The 23,936-nt window shown below is 44.6% G+C and overlaps 1 protein-coding gene and 1 long non-coding RNA gene across 2 annotated transcripts in view; one reads left to right on the plus strand and one right to left on the minus strand.

Annotated features, from left to right (window-relative positions):
• The window catches only part of FAM20C (FAM20C golgi associated secretory pathway kinase), a 196,769-nt gene that overhangs the window by 110,324 nt on the left and 62,509 nt on the right, over window positions 1-23,936 (plus strand). The window contains exon 4 of the mRNA XM_088451973.1: window positions 13,140-13,232. Within this exon, the coding sequence (XP_088308099.1) occupies window positions 13,140-13,232 (93 nt within the window). The remainder of the gene's footprint in view (window positions 1-13,139; window positions 13,233-23,936) is intronic.
• The window catches only part of LOC148538994 (uncharacterized), a 204,890-nt gene that overhangs the window by 43,608 nt on the left and 137,346 nt on the right, over window positions 1-23,936 (minus strand). The window lies entirely within an intron of this gene.

Raw genomic sequence — 23,936 nt, forward strand, 5'->3', positions numbered from 1 at the left:
CACTACTTTGTTGATGCACGTGCGGCTACTGCGCACACAATTCACAAACACAGAAAATATATATTTTTTTGGTTTGGAGTGTACTTTGGGGGTTACAGCACCCTTTAACGGTCAAGCCAGCCGGCCCTTTACTTATGACACAGGCGCACGCTTGGCACTACTTTGTTGATGCACGTGCGGCTACTGCGCACACAATTCACAAACACAGAAAAAATATTTTTTTTTAGCACTTGGGGGGAGCACCCCTGATGGACAGAGCACCCCCTGGACAACACTACAGCACCCCTTTAGGACTGGGACACTGCACAGGACTTTGGAGTGGACACAGCCCCTATGGAGAACTGACTGCACAACACAGTCCAGCCAGCCCCTATGGACTTTGAAGTAGTGGACACAGCCCCTATTAACAACAGCAGCACAGCACAACACAGCCAGCCCCTATGGACTTTGAAGTAGTGGACACAGCCCCTATGGACAACAGCAGCACAGCGCAGCGCAGCACAGCACAACACTACTCTGCACTACACTACACTACACTACACAGCCCAGCCAGCCCTAACTCCCACCCTCCCTCTTCACTGTCCACAGCCGAGTGAGACAATGGCGCCGACGCGGGTACCTTATATAGGATCCAAAACCCGCGAGACCCGGAAGGCGGGATGATGACGTTTTGCCACGATTTCAGATCCGAGTCAGGCGGGAAAAGTCGAGCCTGACTCGGATCTGCCTCGGATCGGGGGGGCTTCCGATTTCAGAAATCCGAACCCGCTCACCCCTATTGCTTATACAGTATTACCTTTCAGTCTTCCTCTTAAAATCCTCTTACATTTTTTTTTAAATACTGAATTCTTGAGCAGTGTTTTGATTTATGTTAATGTTTCTTTCAATTGTGACCACAGTGCTTACTCTGCCACCAAGTGTTTCTCTAAACTGTGACCACAGTGCTTACTCTGCCACCTAGGTCCCAACACCTAGGTTCTTCTCACCAGCAGTAACTTCCTATTACTGACTACTCATACTATGGTGTAAAATGAATAGTCACTGTTACCACCAAATTCCTACACCAGCATCTGGAACTGTTTACTTACCTGCTTTAGTAGATAGGGAGACCTTAAATCGCCCAGTGGTATTATTATTTCAATCACCTTAGCTTATAACCAATACTCTATATAAATAACGGAAATTATATTAAAGAGGTCACAGTCAAATGTATTGATCAAATTAGATCCAGCTACTTATTTCCTTCATGACTAACTGCCAGGTCAATACCTCTTACAACAGAATCCTCTATGACAAGCTTTCTACATTCATTCATTGCTTCCCACTGTTTCCAGAAGCATGAACTTCCTGGTGACTCATATAACCTGTCTCCTTGGCTGCCGCCTCCTCTGGAACCACAACTTCAATAATACTTTTATACTAAATTAAGGTGTAGCAGCTGGGACATTCGGCTGGTGGCCTCTGGGGGAATGGTAACAATTTAGGGGGAGACTGATAGAGTGTGTTATAATTAATGTGTGTTATGTATATATATATTATATATATATATATATATCAGTGGTGTGTAGCGGTACTCAACCTCGGTCCATAAAGAATACAATTCTGTCATTGTTTGCAATGTTTCAGCGCCGTTTATTTTGGCGCTTTCGTCAGGCACAATATATCCATACACAGGTGCCTGATTATATATTGTGCCTGATGAAAGCACCGATGATCCCATTTATATACCCCACACCTCTCAAATAACATTAATACATCCCCAAGCCAATATAACTTTAATAAACCACCACCCCCATCCACATATAGAATTATTACACCTTCACCCCTTCCACAGATACTTACCACCACGCCGGAAGTCTGTCACTAGTCTGGTGACAGCTGGTGGTCTCTTCACAGTCACACTGTGCAGTGCCAGTATAGGATGAACAGGAAGAAGGGGCAATGTGACTCAGGATTGAGAAAGGAGGGGCGGGGTCTCCCGGGTCTCGGTGAGGGAGTAGGAACTCCTCACAGCAATTTATTGGAAGCACACCATGAAGCACACACAGCGCCAGCAGTGAGAAAGGCCCTCTTTATGGCAGTGAGTGACAGCTGTGCCTCCTTCTAGCACACAGTAGAGGGATTCCAGCAGCGCACACAAGTTTTTTCTTAATTCTGCTCTTGTGCTGCCAGTGCCTCCTATGGGGTAGCACCCATGTGTGGCCGCTCAGCTTATGGTAAAATTTAAAGCAGCAATGTTTAATAAGGCAAGCCCAGCCGGGTTACTAAACACTGCCGCCTAAAATATATCTGCTAACGCAACAAAATCTTGCGGCTTTCAGAATTACACAGCCTGTTATATTTGGCTCTAAGGGGCAGATGTACTAAGCTCTGGAAAGTGATAAATTGGAGAGTGATAAACTGCCAACCAATCAGCTTCTAACTGTCATTTTTCAAACACAGGGCCTGATTCAGACCCGCTTGTAAGCGCTGAGCGCTCACAAGCGGGTCGATGTTGGCCCAGTGCGTATGCGCACGACGGAGCCGGCTCCGTCGTGCGCATGCGCGAGACCCGGATAGCGACGGGCAAGCTGTCGCTCCGGGTCTCGTACCAAAGGGGGCGTGCTGTCGATGTTGAATGACAGCACGCCCCCTTTGGTGGGCGGGTCGGGGGCGTGGCAGGCCAGATGGAGGCGTTCCCATGGGAACGCCTACCGTCTGGGGCCGGCCCCACTGACATCACAAGTGATGTCAGTGGGAGTGCTTTCGGCTCTGGTAGAGCCGAAAGCACTCTAGGGCTTGCGGCAACGAGACCCTACCACAAGGGTCTTGTCGCAAGCCCGATGGTCGCTAGCTGAGTGGCTGTTAAGCAGCGTATCCACTAGATGATATAATGTACGATTGAACGATTACGATATCATTATCGTTCAATCGTTCATTATATCGTCCAGTGGATATGCCATCAACGACCAGCAATGCGCTCTCCCACTGGTCGTTGATGACGTTGCTCATCGCCCAAACCTGCTGTCCAGCCTGACGATATCGTCAGGTTGTGCAGGTTTGGGGATGAGGGAGGGAACCGACGCTGAACGATATCGTGCATGATATTTTTCAGTGTGTGTGCTCAATATTGTTAAGGACATTGGGCACATCGCTGCCGGGGACACACTACACGATATCGCTCATGGAGCAAATCGTGTAGTGGATATGCAGCATTTGTTTATCACTTTCCAATTTATCACTTTCTAGAGTTTAGAACATCTCCCCTTTTGTCTAATTGTTTGCTGGAGGCATTACAACCACATAGTCACTATAGAATAGAATAGACTATACAGCAATATTCATACATGTCCCCGTAAATGTTTTAGAACCTCTTGTTACAAACAATAGACATTCCACATACCGTACTTAATAATTTATGTTCTGTTTTATTTTATTAAAATAGTCACCAAAGCTTATATGAATCTTGGAAAAACACCTGAGGACCAGCAATGATAAATGAATGAGAAGCGGTTTATTATTGTTCATAACAACATGGTTTATTATTGTCCATTGCGACATAGTTTATTGTTGCCCATAGCAACATGGTTTATTATTGCCCATAGCAACATGGTTTATTATTGCTCATAGCTGCCGAAATGTACAATACTTGTAATCAGAGAGACTATTTAAATAGTATAATGTTGCCTATTTTAGCATTTTTGAATGTTCCATGGAGGAATAGCTAGCATAAATGATACATTTCATAAAGGGTAATTGTAAATGCAGAAAAAGTCCCTAGTGTGGAAGGATATTTTAGTAACTAAACATCTGTTTCCTTTGTAAAACTGTTACAGTGTGTAGTTTGCGAGGGCTCTCCATATTTAAGTGTGGTGTTATCAGGGTCTTAACTAGGTGTGTTTGAGCGGTGCCGCTGCCCAGGGTGCAGAGCCTAGAGAGCGGCACAAGCATTTATTTGTCTTGTGGACCTGGAATGAAACTTGGCTGCCTTGAGAACCACTCAGAGCTTCTTTAGGACGCCCCAGTCTCTACCACAACGATGCTCTGGGAATTCAACTCCTTCCTGGTGCCGACATCCCTGCCCCCTTCTTATGATATCACAATGTCACATTGCTCTGGGGCAGGATCAGCACAGGGCGGAGTATTGCCCTAGTGCACAGGTTCTCAAACTCGGTCCTCAAGACCCTAAACAGTGCATGTTTTCCAGGTCCCTAACCGAATCGCAAGTGAAATATTTACTTCACATGTGGATCTTTTAAAATGTGTCAGTGAGTAATGAATACATCTGCGCACCTGTTGGGTGACCTGGAAAACGTGACCTGTGTGGGGTCCTGAGGACCGAGTTTGAGAACCACTGCACTAGTGCTTTAAACACACAGCTAGAAAAGCTCTAAAAATTTTCAAATGTAAACACACACAGTAATGCTGTTCAAATAATAATAAAACATCTAAATACTATGAAATGGGTGCATTACTGTGCTACATTCCTAAGCTAGAGTTCATAGTTCACATGGAAACCTATAAAAAATACCAACCAATGTATCAATGTAACCTCAGATACTGACTGAAACATGGTAGAAATTGTTCACCTAGCTTATAATTAGTGCAAACGCTTTTTGGCTTGTATAATGTGTCAGAATTAACCACAATTTTTTTTAAATGTAGAGCTAATTTGACTCAACACTTTCAAATAATTTGAGCACCTCCAAATGTTATTTAACTAGCTAGAATGTGAGATTGCCATAGCTTCAGCTAGCTTTGATTAAATAATTATTTAGATCTAAAAATCACCTTCTGTTCATCAAAATATTTTAAAAGATCTGGATTTATGTAAAATAATGTTGAGTGCCATTGCAAACAGAGGGCTCTATTTAGACCCGGTCGTTAGATGCGAATGCACTTTCTCAGCGTATGCAAATCCGGCTAAGTGACGGCAAGGCAGGTGATCGCACGTCAAGCCATAAGCACGCCCACTATGTCTTGGCGTGCGATCGCTCTGTGTAGGCAGACGCCCACCGGCCTGTCTTAAGGCGCCCACTAGCGCACGTCATCTCCAGGAAGTGTATGCAACCATCGGTACATCGGGTACCATCGGAAGCGAACGCATCGCTTGAGGTAGACTATACCCTGCTGCAAGCACTGCAAGCACTTCAGGGTGAAAAACCACCAAGGGACGTGTACTATGATGCTGCCTGTTAATTATGCACGCCTCTGAAATGGCGTTATTTCGGTCAGGCACGCCTGCGTTCACATCTACACTCCCCCGTTTCTAGTGGCCAGCCCCTGTTACCACCCACAAACGGCTTCTCCTGTCACTCACTCTGCTGGGCTGTCTATGCTCGGCGAGCGAACGCTTCACAATCTTTCGCAGTGGTTGGCGCACGCGCACTGCGATGCATACTCACAATGCAAACCATCGGCGGCTACGAGTGAATGCTTCTTAGCGTCCAGGTCTGAATCAGCTCCAGAGGGCCTGATTCAGCATGCATCGCTATTGGGATCGCAGCTGTGATTACACACACAGGTCTGCTGCGAAAATATGCTAATGACTGCAGTCGCAAAGTCAGTAAAGAGACGCCCAAAGCCAGCATAGAGACGCCCACTACCGCTTTCACACATTTGTAACACATTGAAATCCTGCGTATACATCGGGAACATCGAGTAACATTGGCCCCTCACGCACAATTACAACAGGTCTGACCTCGTTGCACGCAGTGAGCAGTCAAGCTACGTATGCCGCCGCAGTGGCTAATTTATACACGTTCGTGCAACGGTGTTCACACGGTCAAGCACACCTGTGTTTCTCAGACCACCACCCCTCATCACCACCCCCAAACGTTCACTGCCTGTCAATCACTCTGCAATGGCTCTCTGTGGTCTCCGCGATCACAATTATACCTTTGTGCATGCACACTGCGATGCCTACGCATGCGCAGTACGCAACAATCGGCCGTCTGCGTACACTATAGCTGTTACATCCATGCTGAATCAGGCCCAAATAGTGCAGTGAGGGGGTGATGTATCAAACCTTCAGGAGAGAGAAAGTGGAGAAGTTGCCCATAGCAACCAATCCATACCTCCCAACATGACCCTCTCCAGGAGGGACACAATGCTCTGGTCCTGGACTTCCCTGGTAAGAGGCGGGGCTGCAGCGCAGTTCAAGATTCAAATAGGGGAGTCACACCAACTGTCATTTCACACGCTGCCAAAAATCACTGGCTGGGACTCACTGGCAGTTGGTGTGACTCCCCTATTTCAATTTTGGACTGTGCTGCAGCCCCACCTCTGTAGCCACCACCAATCATAACTTACCAGGGAAGTCCAGGACCAGAGCATTGTGTCCCTCCTGGAGAGGGTCATGTTGGGAGGCATGACCAATCAGCTTCAAACTGTCATTTTATAGACTGTAAATGACAGCCAGAAGCTGATTGGCTGCTATGTGTAACTTCTCCACTTTATCTCTCTCAAAGATTTGATACATCTCCCCTTTAGTGATTAAACAAATGCCCTTCTACCAAAACATACTTGACCACTATAGATGAATCTCCGGGAGATGCTCAGATCCCGCTTATTTTCCTTGTAAAGTGGTTGTGGCCTTGATGATGCAGTTAATATAATCATGCCCCGCCTCCACGGAGCAATGATACAGATCATGTCATTACATTGAGAAGAGGGGGAGAGACGACGAACAGAGCTGTGAAGACACAAAGCATAAAGTGCAACTCGCCACCACCTTCACATAAAGCTGGCAGCAATTGTGTAGGTTGCACCAATATTAAACCTGATTCAGCCTCATTTCACACAGCATTGAAGCATGAAGTGCCTCAGTGATGTCATTATTTCCTAGTGATGAACCTAGGCTGTATTCTCAAAATGGCTGCCTCTACTGCTTGTACGATGGGTGCATTTTTTTTAACAGGCAGCATTGAATGCCAAGACTAGAAGGCTGTTTTTTATTCCCAGCACAACCTGTTCTTCATAGATAAACATTTATTCTTTCTCCTTACTTTTATTTTAAACAGTAGAATAGATGGGTAATGGAGGCTGCTTTGCTCATTGTCTAAATGATGTGAAAGAACCAAAGCATGACTGTTTTTGTTCCACACACGGCACTTATTCTGTTAGAAATAAACTAAACATTGCTTTTCCACCTCGTGGATGCCTAATATTTATTAAAGGGAGGAATAGTAAGCGCGAACAGTATTTATCTTGATAATGTTCTCAGCTGTAAAATGCCTCATTGCATGGAAACAAAGTAGAGAACTAAAGCTCTTATGGAAATGAGAGCAGCAAAAATCTCATTGCATTAATGTGTCTGCATTTTCTCCTACTTAAGGCCAACAATATTTGGAAGCACATGAAATTCTAGATGATTAGAGGGGGTGTCGTTAAATCTGCATGTTCTTAGACAGAGGCAGGATATGTTTTAGAAATGAATTGTTTTATAGTAGATGTACAGTCTACTGTATACATTCACACACAAATGATAACATCTCCTTGATCAAATACTGCTAATGCTGGGCATACACTATACAATTATCTGTCAGATATCTGTCCAATCGGGAAGCAGTCGGGAAGCCGATGGACGTAATCCCGACCGCCGGTTTACCGACTGTCTAATCCCGGCAAGGCACTAATGACAGGCATCGAAATCCTGACGCCTGTCATAAGACCTACGTCCGGAGCCCGTCACTCGGCTTACCGATGGAAGGTAAGCCGCGCGCCGCACGGGTGGGGGGTTAGGTTAGGGGCTCCCAGGGGGGACTTAGGGTTAGACATCCTCCCGGGAGGTTAGGGTTAGGCTGGGGGAAGGGGGGGCTAGGGTTAGGCACCCCCGGGGGGAGGTTAGGGTTAGGCACCCCCCAGGGGACTTAGATTTAGGCTGTAGGGAAGGGGGGGTGGGTTTAGGCACTTAGGGGGAGGTTAGGGTTAGGCACTTGGGGGGGAGGTTAGGGTTAGGCACCCCTAAGGGAGAATTAGGGTTAGGGAGTAGAATAGGGTTAGAGAATACTTACCTTTTGACGATCAGGATTTTCACCCCTGCCGGTCTCCCGCTGTCAGGATTTGAACCATACGGCCGGCGGTAAATCATACTGATTCCGTCCAATCTGGCTGGCTGGAATGAAAACCTGATAATGTATGGGAGCAAATGACAGTCCATCATATGGTTTTAAACACTGAAAAAAGGATAAAAAAAATTGTTCAAATTGGTTAAATTTGTGTGTCTTAACCAATTTGTCTGAACAGCCATTTTTGACTATTTTCCAGTGTTTGCTAACAAATGGATGATTGTCATTCCAACCAGCCAGATTGGACAGATATCTGAAGAAAATTGTATAGTGTATGCCCAGCATAAAGGAAGCGTGCCAGACCAGCTATGTCTAGGCATATGTACTTATCACTTTTCGCTGCTCCCTTCCTGGAGGTACCGGTTGGGATGGCTGTGATAGGCGTAGGGCAGGTGTTATAGGCGGCGAGATGCAATGTACTGCAAAATGTCACAATTCGCAACATAAGGCACTATAGGACAGTAGTCTACTATAATGTTGTGATTTCAGCAAAGTGGGCATAATCTGAGAGGGTGGCTACGCTTCTGGGAGCTTGGGCATACTCACCAGAATTCAGGAGGCTCCTGGACATTACAGGAATTTAGGGGGCACAGTTGGGTTAGTCATAAAATAATGGTGTTTAGTGGAAGGAGAACTGTGGGGTCTATGTACTAAGCCTTGGAGAGAGATAAAGTGGATAGAGATTAAGTACCAACCATTCAGCTCCTGCCATTTTTCAAACAGCCTGTAAAGTGACAGTTAGGAGCTGATTGATTGGTACTTTATCTCCATCCACTTTATCTCTCTCCATGGCTTAGTACATATACCCCTGTATCCCACAGACCCCCATGCAGGATTTTAGTAACCATTTACCTTTCCTGTCTACTATATGCTACAGTATAGACTTATAGGCTTGCATAGTGTATAAGATGGAATAAGTGCTGTACAATGACGTCACCACACATCACTGCATGATTTCTCACTATGTAATAGTCAGTACAGCACTGGTCCTGCTTACTTGGAACTAACTGTGCATTCTGTATATTGTGTTCATTATAAATACTTTGAAATGGCCACTTTTTGTGGTTCCCATTGGTTATTATTATTATTATTATTTGTTATTATTTATAAGGTACCATAGTCTGCAAAACAGGGCATATAGCAATCCAACTATAAAACATAGTTATATTTCTGCTGCGAACATATGCTAATGATTGCAATCGCAAAGCCAGTACAGAGATGCCCAAAGCCAGTACACAGATGCCCAAAGCCAGTACACAGATGCCCAAAGCCAGCAGAGATGCCCAAAGCCAGTACAGAGATGCCCAAAGCCAGTACACAGATGCCCAAAGCCAGTACAGAGATGCCCAAAGCCAGCATAGAGACGCTCACTACCGCTTTCACACAGAGCTCCCAGGTGGCTTTTCATCCGCTGTAGACCGCTACATTTCTGATGCACTTGTATCATCATTCTATTTGGACCAGTTATCCTACTGTATTTGCATCTAAAATAATAACAAGACGTTTGAAGTCATTCTCCAAACTTGGTGAGATACCAGCATTAAATACACCGGAGCCATCACTTTTAAAAGTTATTATTTTGATGTTTTAGGAAAATTTACACAAACAAGCAGAAAAATGCAGGATTATAAACTAGGGAGGAAAGTTTTTAGATCCACAGTTAATGATGTATATCCTATGAGTGCCCAGAGCTGCAGGCAGCTAATAGACGGGCGAGATTTGTGCTGTTCCTGAGGTGATTTAATGTTTGCACCATATGTCAGTTATGGAGTAGTCATGTGAGGTACAATTATAGCTTTTGCATCTGACTAAAATGTCAAAATCAAACATGAGCTTTTCTTACAGGACATTCGCTTTAACAAAGATTCACTGCATTGATTTGGCTTTTTTGTTTGTTTGTTGGCTTTACCATAATAATTAGTAACACAACCTGTCATTATTTAAAGCACCTGTGACATATAATTGCTTAATTTCAAATCAGTTTTCACAATGAAAGGGTAGAAACCTTTGGTTAATTCCTACTATTTAATTACATAATAACAGATTACTTTTAGGCAAAACACTAGGCTACTTGTTAGGGTTTACATAGGGCTGTGGAAGGACTTTAGGTCATTCAAAACACATTGCAAAGTTTGCATTATATTATGTTCTAAGAATGGGGCAGAGGGTCTGATTCAGAGCCGGAACGCTATTTGCGCTCGCTCGTTCAGAAAAAGGGGCTGGCTATTTAAATTGACCGTTCACTCTTTGCGGTCTGTTGACGCCTCTATGGCTGAACGAGCAAACAAAACATGCGCTCGCTATTTTGAAAAAAACGCCCCCTGGCCGCTCGCATCATACGTCATCTCCGCTATTTATTTGATTAATCGAGTATATCGAACGGCGTATGAACTGCTCGCTATTCTTGTGGTAAGATTTTCCTACCGCAATCATGCGAGCAGTTCAGACTAAGAGACAACCAAGTGACGTGGTCGATGACGCTGCTTTTTTAATTATGCACACCCTTACAACGCCCGTTTTGACCTTTTGGCACGCCTGCGTTCGGATCTCCACTCCCCGTTTTCAAGCACCTTCCCCTGTTACCACCCACAAACGCCTCATTCTGTCACTCAAATTAGCAGGCATTCGCTATTTTGCGAGCACACGATTTCCGACCGCACTGACTGGTTCGTGCATGCGTGTTACAACCCATACGCATGCGCAGATGTGCGAACATCGCTCGGTGCGAGCGAGCGGCCGCTTACGAGCGGCTCTGAATCAGGCCCAGAATGTAGAGTTGGTAATTGGTAACAGATTTGAAAGATTTTTATTGGGTAAATGAAAATGTCTATATTTTCTTGTTTCCTCTTTTACTGTATAATTGATGCAATTCACACTCTCCACTTTCAGTTTCTGCATAAATAATTTGTATTGTATAAATAAGATGCAGAAAAGCCACAGGTTCTCAAGTTCAGTCCTCAGGACTCCAAACAGTGGATGTTTTCCAGGTCTCCTCACATAATCACAAATGAAATCATTAGCTCCACCTGTGGATCTTTTAAAATGTGTCAGTGAGTAATGACTACGCCTGTGCACCTGCTGGGTGACCTGGAAAATGTGACCTGTGAGGGGTCCTGAGGACCGAGTTTGAGAACCACTGCACTAAGCCATGGAGAGTGATAAAGAGGAGAGTGATAAAGTACCAACCAATCAGCTCCTAACTGTCATTTTTCAACACCGCCTGTAACATGACTGGAACTGATTGGTTGGTACTCTATCACTCTCCACTTTATCTCTTAGTGCATCTCCCCCTATATGTAAGGTTTCCAGCTTTTGGTGTTTATTGTTTGGAAAACTTGTGTTTATTATTCCTGTTTGCTTTTGTTACAGTGTAATTTGGTGTCTATCTTTTTTTTAGTTTAAATAGGGGAGAGTGTCATGTTATAGGATCCCATGGGAGGATGCAGTCATTTAGGAAAGGGTCCAGAGAGACTGGGGAGACAGTAGGTGATGCTAGGGGAATGGGAGCTTGTCCGACAGATGCAAGTAAAGATGGGAGGATTCTTGAGGACGTGGGATGGACAACACAAGTAATAACCATTTTAAACCGCAGCTAAAACCCGGGTTATTGCCAGGTTAACCTGGGTTGCTGCCCGGTGTAAAAGGGGCCAGGTTAGATTCTCGGGTCGAGTGACCATGCAATCCAACCCGGGTAGCTTGCAGGGTTTAACATGGGAATGACCTGTGTAACCCTGCATTGTAAACGGGTAACCTGGGTTGTCTGACCCAGGTCCCGTTTTCAGCATTGGGAGATCCAGATTTCCTGGTGCTTGGAGTTGGAGATGATGTCATCTCCAAGCGCTGGCAGAAGAGTTCCACTGTACACGGGTGCAGTTTGAATGGCGCCAACCTGGGAATAACCTGGGTCGGCGCCATAGTGTGAAAGGGGTCTGACCCAGTTTGGAACCATGCTCCAAATCCCAGGTCAGACTCGGGACTTAGGTGTAAAAGGGTTATTAGCGGCTCAGTTGCTTGTAGCATCCTACCACAACCAAAAACAAGTGTGGCCAACAGTGTTGGTGCATCCTCTAATGTGTGCTTTATACAGTACCTCTCCTCCTAACTCTCCAATCCCCGACTATGCACACTGTATATTTTACAATAAGTCAGAATCACCCAAATTGACAGAATACATGATAATAAGCTTCTATAAATACTGTATTTTATTTGGGACCTAAAAGGAAGCATGAAATAGATTAGAGAATTTACATGGTTGATTTTTTGATTTTAGTTTTTATTCACCTCAACATATTGTTTTATAATCACCTGCTTGCTTGATAATGTGTGATGTTTTCCATGTTTAGTTATGGAGCTAGAAAACATAGATTCCTTAAACTCAATATCATGATGAACCCAATATCATGAACATAGGGCAGCCATGAGTTTTGTACAGTACGTCATTGATATAACTAGTACTAGGGGGTCTACTCATCATCTTAATTATCAGGGTCCGGACGGACCATGATAATTAACATTGCTACTTGCAGTGAGCCTCGGGCAATTCATCTTTGCTCCAGTGTGGAGACAGCTGATCCAAAAATCAGCTGTCTCCCCAAATGTTTTCACTGCTCGGAGCAGTGAAACTTAGCACTGCCCAGTCTGACTCGGCAGTACACGCAGGCGCACAGCTTCCCAGCGTCAGATTAAATGAGTCAGAGGAGGAGGGATACAAAAGGATCCCTCTTCGCAACCTGGGTCTCCTTCCCAAAGGGAAGGAACGGGTTGCAGGAGCAAACACCATCTGAAGATGGCGAATGCTCCCGCATTCAAGCTCCGCAAATATTGTATTTTCAGAGCGTGATGAATTTAGGGCCCTGTACTAGCGTATGGGGACTGCGGGCCGCATTGGGAGAGAAAGGTAATGTTACCTTTATGATGAATGGCCCTAAAGCTTAATTTCTACCTGCTTTTGTAGGAATTGAGTGATAATGAATACACCCCTTAGTGAGCTGGCTGGTTCAGCCCACACAAACAGACCTCTGTCTATATGGACAAGACACACTTTTAATGACTATGCACATATTAAAGTCATATTTTCTTTTGCTTTTCTAGGCAAACAAGGGAACAAGAAACACCTCCCGATTTCTTCTACTTTTCAGACTATGAGCGTCACAATTCCGAGATTGCTGCTTTTCACTTGGACAGGTAAGACCTAAAAACTCAGTATAGCTTTTTCTTATAAATAATGATTTAGAAGCCTATTCATGTGATTTTGGTTTTGATGCCAACCACACAAAGACCATTTGGATGCATTTCATACCATGGGATTCCTGCAAGTTTGATGGGCGCCTCATATCACTACTGTGTGCTGTTGGGGAACCCTATTCCGTTCACTATGTAACTCTCAGCTTGTATGCATTCTCCTCCTCACATTATGATTCTGCCCCTGTCACATGCAGCCCTGCCATCGCTTACACCATCACATAGTAGACCGATCACTGTCTCCCACCGGCACGGAACTCTCATCTCCTGGTATTTTACTCTGAGAGCATTCTCATGATCTGATTGGCTGCAAAGTCTTATAAACCCTGCCTACTTCAATACTGATGACATCCCAAATCAGCAGTACTTGAAAATACAATAAAACATTAATGTGCTCAAACCCTTGTCAAACACACCTTATTGACCCAACTTGTCGCTTGGCAGGATGTTACAGCTAGATCGAGAAACCTCAAGCTGTTTAACCACCTTTGATTTGAAGAAGGACTAAAATTGTGCAACAGTTGTGGTTTTATTCTGTGCCAAACCCTATTCTGACTGTTAAATATCAAACAAACCTATTACCAGGCTGGAACACGTTTTTTGTTTATTTTGTTATGTTTGTTGATTTATTTTTAGTAGATCTCTCATTTATACTAGATTACTGAGCAAGAGATATTTCTATGTATCAAAAATGCAAATAAACATTATTCTGTGGTGTAAAGATAATATATGTTGCGTAAACTCTTGTTCGGTAAAACTAGAACAGCAGGTTACTCCCGTGGCTTAAATATGTCTCAAAATGTTATGCCTTATAAAGGATACCCTGTGTTTTGCCAAGTTTATGCTCATGTGGCAACTGGGTGGCACTGCTTTCTAGATGATTAAATATCAGGCCACACTTATATTAATATATTAAGATTTTTGGGCCTCATTCAGAGGCGGTCGTAGGATGCAAGCGGATGCTCAGAAACAAGGCGGCCGCTTGCATCCTGAACGGCCACCTCCATGTCGGTCGTTAGGCTGTGGGTTAACACCCACAGCTCTAACGACCGCTAAGGGAGATGGTCGCGATGGTCAAGACCATCGCGACCATTGGGGCTTACGACGAGACCCTAGGGTAGGGTCTCGTCAACCTTAAGCCCCAGAGAGCTTCCTGCTCTGTTTGAGCAGGAAGCTCCCCACTGACATCACTGATGATGTCAGTGGGGACGCCCACAAAACGGCAAGCGTTCCGAAAGGAACGCCTCTGTTTGGCCGGGCACGCCCCCTGCCCGCCCAGCAAATGGAGCGAGCTGTCAATCAACATCGACAGCTCGCTCCGTCTGCTTCGAACCCGCTAACGACGGGTGATCCATCGTTAGCGGGGTCTCACGCATGCGCATGACGGAGCAGTCTCCGTCGTGCGCATGCCCTGTGGACCAACATCGAGTCGGTTGCGAGCGCTCAGCGCTCGCGACCGACTCTGAATAAGGTCCTTTGTGTTTTTATTTAAGTTTAGCATAAAAGATAAAAAAAAAAACATTTTTGGGGGGATGACAAATATAATGAAGATCAAATTTATCAAAATCGCTGATTTTTGGGGATTTTTTTCTGCAGGTTTTCAAGTGACAAATTATTTTTAAGGACGAGGCAAAGCTGATTTTGCGTTTAAAAAAATTGCACTTTAAAGTCTGCGTTAAAATTCGCAGAAAATCTGCAATTTTGACAAATCGCTGTTCAGTACATTTCTCTCCTACTGTCTACAGATTTTCCCTTTTAAATGCTACTTTTAAAATCCATTGTGCTACTCTATGTCTTTGAAAGATAGCTAGGAATCATAAAACGATAACAAGCAAGACAACAAGTAATAAACTGCTTAGCAATGTCAATGATTTACAGACTGTGCAGCTTAGAATGGCCACATTTAATGCAGCCTCCCTGAGCCAAACACAAGCAGATGGAACTTCCTCTATCGAGGACACAACGGGCTTCATACTTAAAGGGGGCCAGATGATAATCTTGTCCATGTAATCTGAAATCAGACATCAACAGACACAGTTACAGGAATAATTGTAATAGTTCATTAGCTGACCCAGGCAATGCTAATTAGGGCACCATATGTAGATGAACACGAGACTGGCAATATGCTATTAATAAAGCAAGAACGTGTTGGTAGTTTGAGGCATAAAGCACAAATGATGCTGTGTGTATTGTCATGTTGTGCACATGATGGGATATTTAGAATGAATCATAATTGATAGATATTAAATATAATTAAAAAAAGATTAATGCAACAACAACATTATAGAAAAGCGGAACTGATATTTTATTTTATGATACAAGTGCAGTAGGGACAGCTTATATATATATATATATGCGATTGAAGTTCAGCTTTCAGCTTTAATTCAAGGGGTTGAACAAAAATACGAAACGTTTAGGAATAGTAACCATGTTAATACACAGTCCCCTATTTACAGGGGCTCAAATGTATTTGGACAAATTTATATAATCATAAATAAAATGTTATATTTTAATACTTTGTCAAGAATCCTTTGCAGGCAATGACTGCCTGAAGTCTGGAACCCATGGACAGCACCAAATGCTGGGTTTCCTTCCTTGTTACACTTTGTCAGACCTTTACTGTAGTTGTTTTCAGTTTTTGTTTGTTCATGGATCTTTCTGCCTTTAGGTTTGTCTTCAGCAAGTGAAATGCATGCTCAGTCGGGTTGAGATGAATTGTTCATTGCCGAATATTCCACTTTTGTGCCTTAAAAAACTCCTGGGTTGCTTTCGTGGGATTGTATGAAATACAGACAGTCTGGATCTCGGTGGTCAGAATCCCAACAGGGTTAACATACCGACACTTGTTGGTCAGTAGGCTAAACCTCCCCCTCTCCCTACCCTAACCCTCCCTCTTTGGTGCCTAACCATAACCTCCCCCCCAGTGCCTGAACCTAACCTACTCCTCCCCACACCCTAAACCTATCCCTACCCCCTTAGTGCCTAACCCTCCCCCCTAACTCCGCTACTGTTGCCGGGATTCTGACCGGCATCGGTATTCCGGTGCCAGTAATATAAGCATGGGCATCCCCGCCAGTGGGTAGTACTTTAAGTTTTGGGTCATGTCTGAATCTGAGCATACAGTATATCCCTGTACACATCAGAATCCACCCGTCTGCTTCTGTCTTTTATCTCATCTTTAATAAACACTAGTGAGCCAATACCATTGGAAGCCATACCTGCCCGTGCCATCACACTGCCTCCACCGTGTTTTACAGATGATGTGGTATGCCTCGGATCATGAGCCATTTAACCCTACTCCATACTTTTTTCTTACCATCACTCTTTTACAGGTAGATCTTAGTTTTGTCTGTCCAAATAATGCTGTTCCAGAACTGGGCTGGCTTTTCAAGATGTTTTTGACAAAGTCTAATCTGGCCTTTCTATTCTTGAGGCTTATGAATGGTTTGCACCTTGTGGTGAACCCTCTGAATTTGCTCTTGTGAAGTCTTCTCTTTATGATAGACTTGGATAATGATATGCCTATGTCCTGGAGAGAGTTCTTCACTTACTGGGATGTTGTGAAGGGGTTTTCTTTACCATGGAAAGAATCCTGCGATCATTCACCACTGTTGTCTTTCATGGACGTCGGGGCCTCTTTGTGTTGGCAAGCTCTCCAATGCGTTATTTTTTTCTCAGAATATACCAAACTATTGATTCGGCCGCTCCTAAGGTTCCTGCTAACTCTCTGATGTTTTACTTTGACTTTTTTGCAGCCTAAGGATGACCTGTGTCACTTGCACTGAGAGTTCCGGTGACCACATGTTATGGGTTCACAGCAACAGCTTCCAAGTGCAAATACCACATTTGGAATCAACAACCAGATCCTGTTTAATTGATAAAGAAATGAATAAATAAATTACCCATGCCTGTCCATTAAACAGCTTTTGAGTCAATTGTTCAAATACTTTTGGCCCTTTGTAAAAGCGGTGGCTACGTACTAAACAGCTGTAATTCCTAAACCCTTCCTTCAATTTGGATGTGACTACCCTCAAATTACATCTGATAATCTGCACTTTAAAAACATATTCGATATATAACTTTAACTTGAATATGTTTCGGGAAACAGCTAAAATAAGAAAAATTGTTTTAGTTTTTAAATATTTATGGGCGTAACTGTATGTGTGTGTGTGTGTATATATATATATATATATGTGTTTGTCACATGTTGGTGGTAAGAAAATTGTATTTAACGGAATTCACAGTGTTAATAGGAAGGTGGAGGAGTCAGGACAAACTCTTTACGACAGTGTGGCAATGAGATAGGACATGATCATGTACAGTGTATGGGGGCAGGGAAGGATTGAGGCTGTAGATCAGCCCTGGGTGTCCACCCTGTGCACACGCCTTTGCTGTGAACCCCTTCCATAAGACCCCTAAAAGCATTCCTTGAATACAGCACACACTATGGGAAGTGCACGAAGCTCCTGCTTGCACAGCATCAGTAAATGGCATTACGTACTGTACCTGCCAACCGTCTTACTCCATTAGTAATACCCTGTCTGAATCAAGACAATTGGGAGGCATGCATATTCGTACACAGGGCTATAGTAAGGATCTTGTATTGTAACTAAGCTGTAGATGTATAATACAGTGCTGTTTACTCTCTTTCCGGGACTGCTGTACAGGGGTGTATTAACTCCCGAGAGAGCCCGTGTGCAGCAGGCCCCCTCCTCTGAACAGCGCTTTCCTTCCTCCCACCGTATCTTGTGCTACTCTGCGACTGGGAACAGTGATATTTGGGAAGATGGTGCATGCGCACTACATAGCAAAGGTTCTGGCACAGTCCCAGTGTCTTTGCTTTAACTGTCCGGTGCCATCTTTCCGAAGTTGTCATTGGTTAGATGGCGCCAATGGGGATGGGTGACCCACTTGCTGCCACCAGTTAGGCATACTCTGGGAGCAGGGTGTGCACTGTGGGCAGGGCCGGCCCGAGCCTTATTCTTTTGGTAAGCGAAGATAGATTTTGGCGCCCCATGGTGGACTACGGGCGTACAGAAGACATGAGCCTGAAAAAAGGAAAGGGGCGTGGTCTCGTGGGAAAAGCTGCATCTACGAGCCATACATTTAATCATTTGAACTCGGGACACAGTGCGAGCTGTCCGCAAAGGGGGCATGGCCTTTCCTCAAACCACCGTTTCTTCACTCTGGGGATGTGCTCAGCACTCCCGGAGATCATGGGCTCCCCCCAGAGACACCCAAAAGCATCGGGTTTAGCCGCACAAAGCGGCTAAACCCGACTAAAGTCGTGACCGCAGTGCGAAAAGTGCTGTTTGGTCCTAGTGTGTGCATGTGGTAAGGCTCCACTGGGGAAGGTACTGATGCGAATGGCCAAATATTCTCTGTAAACACGCTGTGGAATATGCATGCACTATATAAATAGTTGATAATATATAAACTGACCTCATGGAAAACCTCTATTTGAAGTTAAGTATTTCTACGATAGAAATACAAAGCAATATCTCCACTTTAATAATAATAATAACTAACAAAAAACAGCAAGATATCAACAAACATTATCCACTTTCAAAACATATATATGGTGTTGTTGGACTGATACACTTGATGGTGTGTTCATCCACCAGAGGTTAGAGCACTGCACGGCACTACAGGACTTGGAAATAAAGTTTTTTATATGCTTCAAAGTCCTGTAGTGCCGTGCAGTCCTCTAACTCCTGGTGGGTGAACACAGCATCAAGTGTATCAGTCCATAGCTATTATACATACATACATACGCATACACCAATAGTTTGATTTCCACTAAACATGTGTATATAGAAGAGAAAGAGAGAGACACACACACACAGTATATATTTAAAAGACCGGACATTAACATGTTTATTGGGGGGAAAAAAGCTGTTGGGAGTGTTGTGTGTGTATATATATATATATATACAGTCAGGTGCATAAATATTGGGACATTGACAGAATTTTCATATTTTGCCCTCTATTCACCACCACAATGGCTTTGAAATGAAACAAACAAGATATGCTTTAACTGCAGACTTTCAGATTTAATTTGAGGGTAATTACATCCAAATCATGTGAACGGTGTAGGAATTACAACGGTTTCTATATGTGCCTCCCACTTTTTAAGGGGCCTAAAGTAATGGGACAAACTAAACAATCCTAAATCTAACTTTCACTTTTTAATACTTTGTTGCAAATCCTTTGCAGGCAATTACAGCCTGAAGTCTGGAACGCATAGACATCACCAGACGCTGGGTTTCATCCCTGGTGATGCTCTGCCAGGCCTCTACTGCAAATGTCTTCAATTCCTGCTTGTTCTTGGGGCATTTTCCCTTCAGTTTTGTCTTCATCAAGTGAAATGCATGCTCAATCAGATTCAGGTCAGGGGATTGACTTGGCCATTGCATAACATTCCACTTTTTAGCCTTAAAAAACTCTTTAGTTGCTTTTGCAGTATGCTTCGGGTCATTGTCCATCTGCACTGTGAAGCGCCGTCCAATGAGTTCTGAAGCATTTGACTGATTATGAGCATATAATATTGCCCGAAACACTTCAGAATTCATTCTGCTGCTTTTGTCAGCAGTCACATCATCAATAAATACAAGGGAACCAGTTTCATTGGCAGCCATACATGCCCACGCCATGACAATACCACAACCATGCTTCACTGATTAGGTGGTATGTTTTGGATCATGCGCAGTTCCTTTCCTTCTCCATACTCTTCTCTTCCCATCACTCTGGTACAAGTTGATCTTTGTCTCATCTGTCCATAGGATGTTGTTCCAGAACTGTAATCGTTTTTTTAGATGTTGTTTGGCAAACTCTAATCTGGTCTTCCTGTGTTTGAGGCTCACCAATGGTTTACATCTTGTGGTGAACCCTCTATATTCACTCTTGTGAAGTCTTCTCTTGATTGTTGACTTTGACACATATACACCTAATTCCTGGAGAGTGTTCTTGATTTGGCCAACTGTTGTGAAGGGGTTTTTCTTCACCAGGGAAATAATTCTTCTGTCATCCACCACAGTTGTTTTCCGTGGTCTTCCGAGTCTTTTGGTGTTGCTGAGCTCTCCGGTGCATTCTTTCTTTTTAAGAATGTTCCAAACAGTTGATTTGGCCACACCTAATGTTTTTGCTATCTCTCTGATGGGTTTGTTTTGATTTTTCAGCCTAATGATGGCTTGCTTCACTGATAGTGACAGCTCTTTGGATCTCATATTGAGAGTCGACAGCAACTGATTCCAAATGCAAATATCACACCTAGAATCAACTCCAGACCTTTTACCTGCTTAATTGATAATGAAATAATGAGGGAATAGCCCACACCTGTCCATGAAATAGCTTTTGAGTTGATAGTCCCATTACTTTTGGCCCCTTAAAAAGTGGGAGGCACATATAGAAACCATTGTAATTCCTACACCGTTCACCTGATTTGGATGTAATTACCCTCAAATTAAATCTGAAAGTCTGCAGTTAAAGCACATCTTGTTTGTTTCATTTCAAAGCCATTGTGGTGGTGAATAGAGGCCAAAATATGAAAATTCTGTCAATGTCCCAATATTTATGCACCTGACTGTATATATAATATATATATATATATATATATATATATTACTACACATTATCCTTTCATTAAAACACTGAATTAAGTAATCAAACTAAAACTATAATGCACCCCACCAACCCATCTCTCTCCTACCTCCCCCAAGGCTGCTCCAGGCTCTAGGCCAGTGACAGGCAGTCTGACAGGTGGTATTCACTGCTCACCATGTGGGCGTTCTACGATGAGGCTGGAGCGTTTGTGTGTAGCTCCTCCATCATTTGTGAAATGCACAATTAAGCAGGCAAGTGAGTGGGCGGGGGTGCTGTGCTGGTGTGACGTCATCACGCCACGTTGCGCAGCCAGAGGAGGCGGTGCTGCAGAGTTACCAGGCAGCCAATGTTCTCCCGGTCAGCATCAGCAAACTTATTCCCGACCGGCAGTCAGTATGTGTGGCCGCACCGGGAACTGAATTGCGGCCGGCGGCTTCATGGCGCCCTCTGCCAGCTAGCGCACTACGCAATTGCGTAGTCCGCGTAACGGGCGGGCCGGCCCTGACTGTGGGGTCCTGTGTGCACCACACACTCTGCACCCATTGTAAATACGTCAATGCTGTCATACACCATCTGGTAATTCTGAGCATTTCCCCTGATTGTGCCATGAAGTATTGTGAAGCCTGAATTATGTGCTGTCTCTGTGCAGTGTAATGAAAATGTGCAGTATAAAGTGGAATGGATTAAGGGCCTGATTCAGAGCCGGACGCTCTTTCAGAGAGCTCGCTCTGAATCAGTGCCTGCCTATTGTATTTTTAGAGCGGCCTCCTGACCGCTCGCATAGCTGTGGGTGACCACCCACAGCTAGTGCGAGCTGCCAGGATGATGGTCGCGATGGTCAAGACCATCGCGACCATCGGACTTGCGACGAGACCCTTGTGGTAGGGTCTCGTTGCCGCAAGTCCCAGTGGACTTCTTGCTCTTACAGAGCAAGAAGTCCACCCACTGACATCACTTGTGATGTCAGTGGGGCCGGCCCTAGACGGTAGGCGTTCCCATGGGAATGCCTCTGTCTGGGCAGCCACGCCCCGGCCCGCCCACCAATGGGGGCGTCCTGTCACTCAACATCGACAGCACGCCCCCTTTGTAGCGAGACCCGCTTGCGAGCGCTCAGTGCTCACGAGCGGGTCTGAATCAGGCCCTAAGTTTGTTAGTGTACATGTTTTTGAGATCCTCTGCATAGGTGCTTTCAAACAATGAAATGGTCAGAGGCATAGGGCCTAAGAGCCTGATTCAGACCAGCTCGCGAGCACACAGCGCTCGCAAGCGGGTCAATGTTCCCCCACTGCGCATGCACCGCCTCCACCTCCGCAAACAACGAGAGCCTCTGAATCAGGCCCTAAGTCCGCTTTGTGGATAGGTATTGTGATGTGTAGCAGCTGCGCATCGGAGAATGCATATGCAACTATGGGTCGTACCCATCTCAGCTGCTTCTTCCCTTGTAACTGGGCGGCAGCAGGGCATTCACACGTAGGATCTGTGTTCTGTGGGCATGACGTGCACGTGGAGATGAAATAATTACCTATTCAAAGTTGTGCGTTTGCAGAGCTCCGTCTGATTTCAGTCTGATCTCCTGGACCAAGGATTAGGCTGGTGCCATTGCTACTTCCTGGCCAACTCTGAGTAGATCTGCACTCAGGGCTAGATGCGTACGCTCGTTCCCAGTGTATGCAAATTCGGCTAAGTGGCAGCATGGCATGCGATCGCACAGCAAGCCATAAGCACGCCCACTATGTTTTGCTGTGTGATCCCTTTTTTGTATGCAGACACCCACCAGCCTGTCTTAAGATGCCCACTTGCGCACGTCATCTCCAGAAAGTGTATGCAACCATCGGTACATCTGGTACCATCGGAAGCGAATGCAGCGCTTGAGGTACTCTATACCCTACCTCAAGCACTGCGATCACTTCAGTGTGAAATACAACCAGGTGACATGTACTATGACGCTGCCTGTTAATTATGCACGTCTCTGAAACGGCGTTATTTCGGTCAGGCACGCCTCCGTTCACATCTACACGCCCCTGTTTCTGGTGGCCAGCCCCTGTTAACACCCACAAACGGCTTCTCCTGTCACTCACTCTGGTGGGCTGTCTATGGTCAGTGAGTGAACACTTCCAGATCTTTCACAGTGGTTTGCGCACGTGAAATGCATACGCATGCGCACAATGCGAACCATCGGCAGCTACGAGCGAACGCTACTTAGCGTCCAGGTCTGAAATCCAAGCGCGCAGTGTGTCCACAGATGCACCGGAATGGCATTCTCTCTCGGAATGAGGCCCGTACGGTGCAATACTGTGATACACAGTATAGGTCAGTTCCTTCTACCTTAGAATGGTATTTTAAGTAGAGACGCACGCAGATCCCCGTATTTTGGTTTTAGTGGTTAGTCATAGTCGTGTTTTGGTGTTGGTACATAGTCATAGTCGTGTTTTGGTTTTGCAGAACCACCCTCAAGTGTTTTTTTTCGGTTTCGGTTTTAGGATTTCTTTAAAAATTTATAAAAACAGCTAAAATCATGTAACTTGGACCTGTTATTTTTCCAGTAGTATTATTAAAATCAATAACTTTAATTTCCACTCAGTTTTGACCACCTCACAGCACCTGAAATCACGAGGGAGGGACTTAAATACAATCCAAAACATAGAAGATTTGGCTTTTAGATCTGAGTTACGAACTTGACAAGAAGACCCTAGTTGGTTCAAAAGTAATCTGAGCCATGACTCGGTTTGACTTGGAACCTCGAAGTTTGGGTGTTTTCAGTTCTCTGAAAAGCCGGACCACTAATTTTTAATTTTAACTTCAGAGTGGCAGGTTCCCGTGCCACATAGTCACTGCTGCTTTATTATACAGGCCTGCAATGTAAAGCTGGGTACACACAAGAATAGATCCGGACTATCCACCGTCCTATCTGGCGATTGGCGAACACTCTTACCAAACACCGTCCCGATGCGACCATTAACATGTGCCCATCCAGTTGAGCTGTCACCGGCAGACTCTGCAGCAAGTGTACGGGGGGGTGGTCGGCTGACCGCCTGTATACACAGA

Source organism: Taudactylus pleione, unplaced genomic scaffold, assembly GCF_031769625.1.
Source record: "Taudactylus pleione unplaced genomic scaffold, aTauple2 ptg000032l, whole genome shotgun sequence".
Lineage (NCBI taxonomy): Eukaryota > Metazoa > Chordata > Amphibia > Anura > Myobatrachidae > Taudactylus > Taudactylus pleione.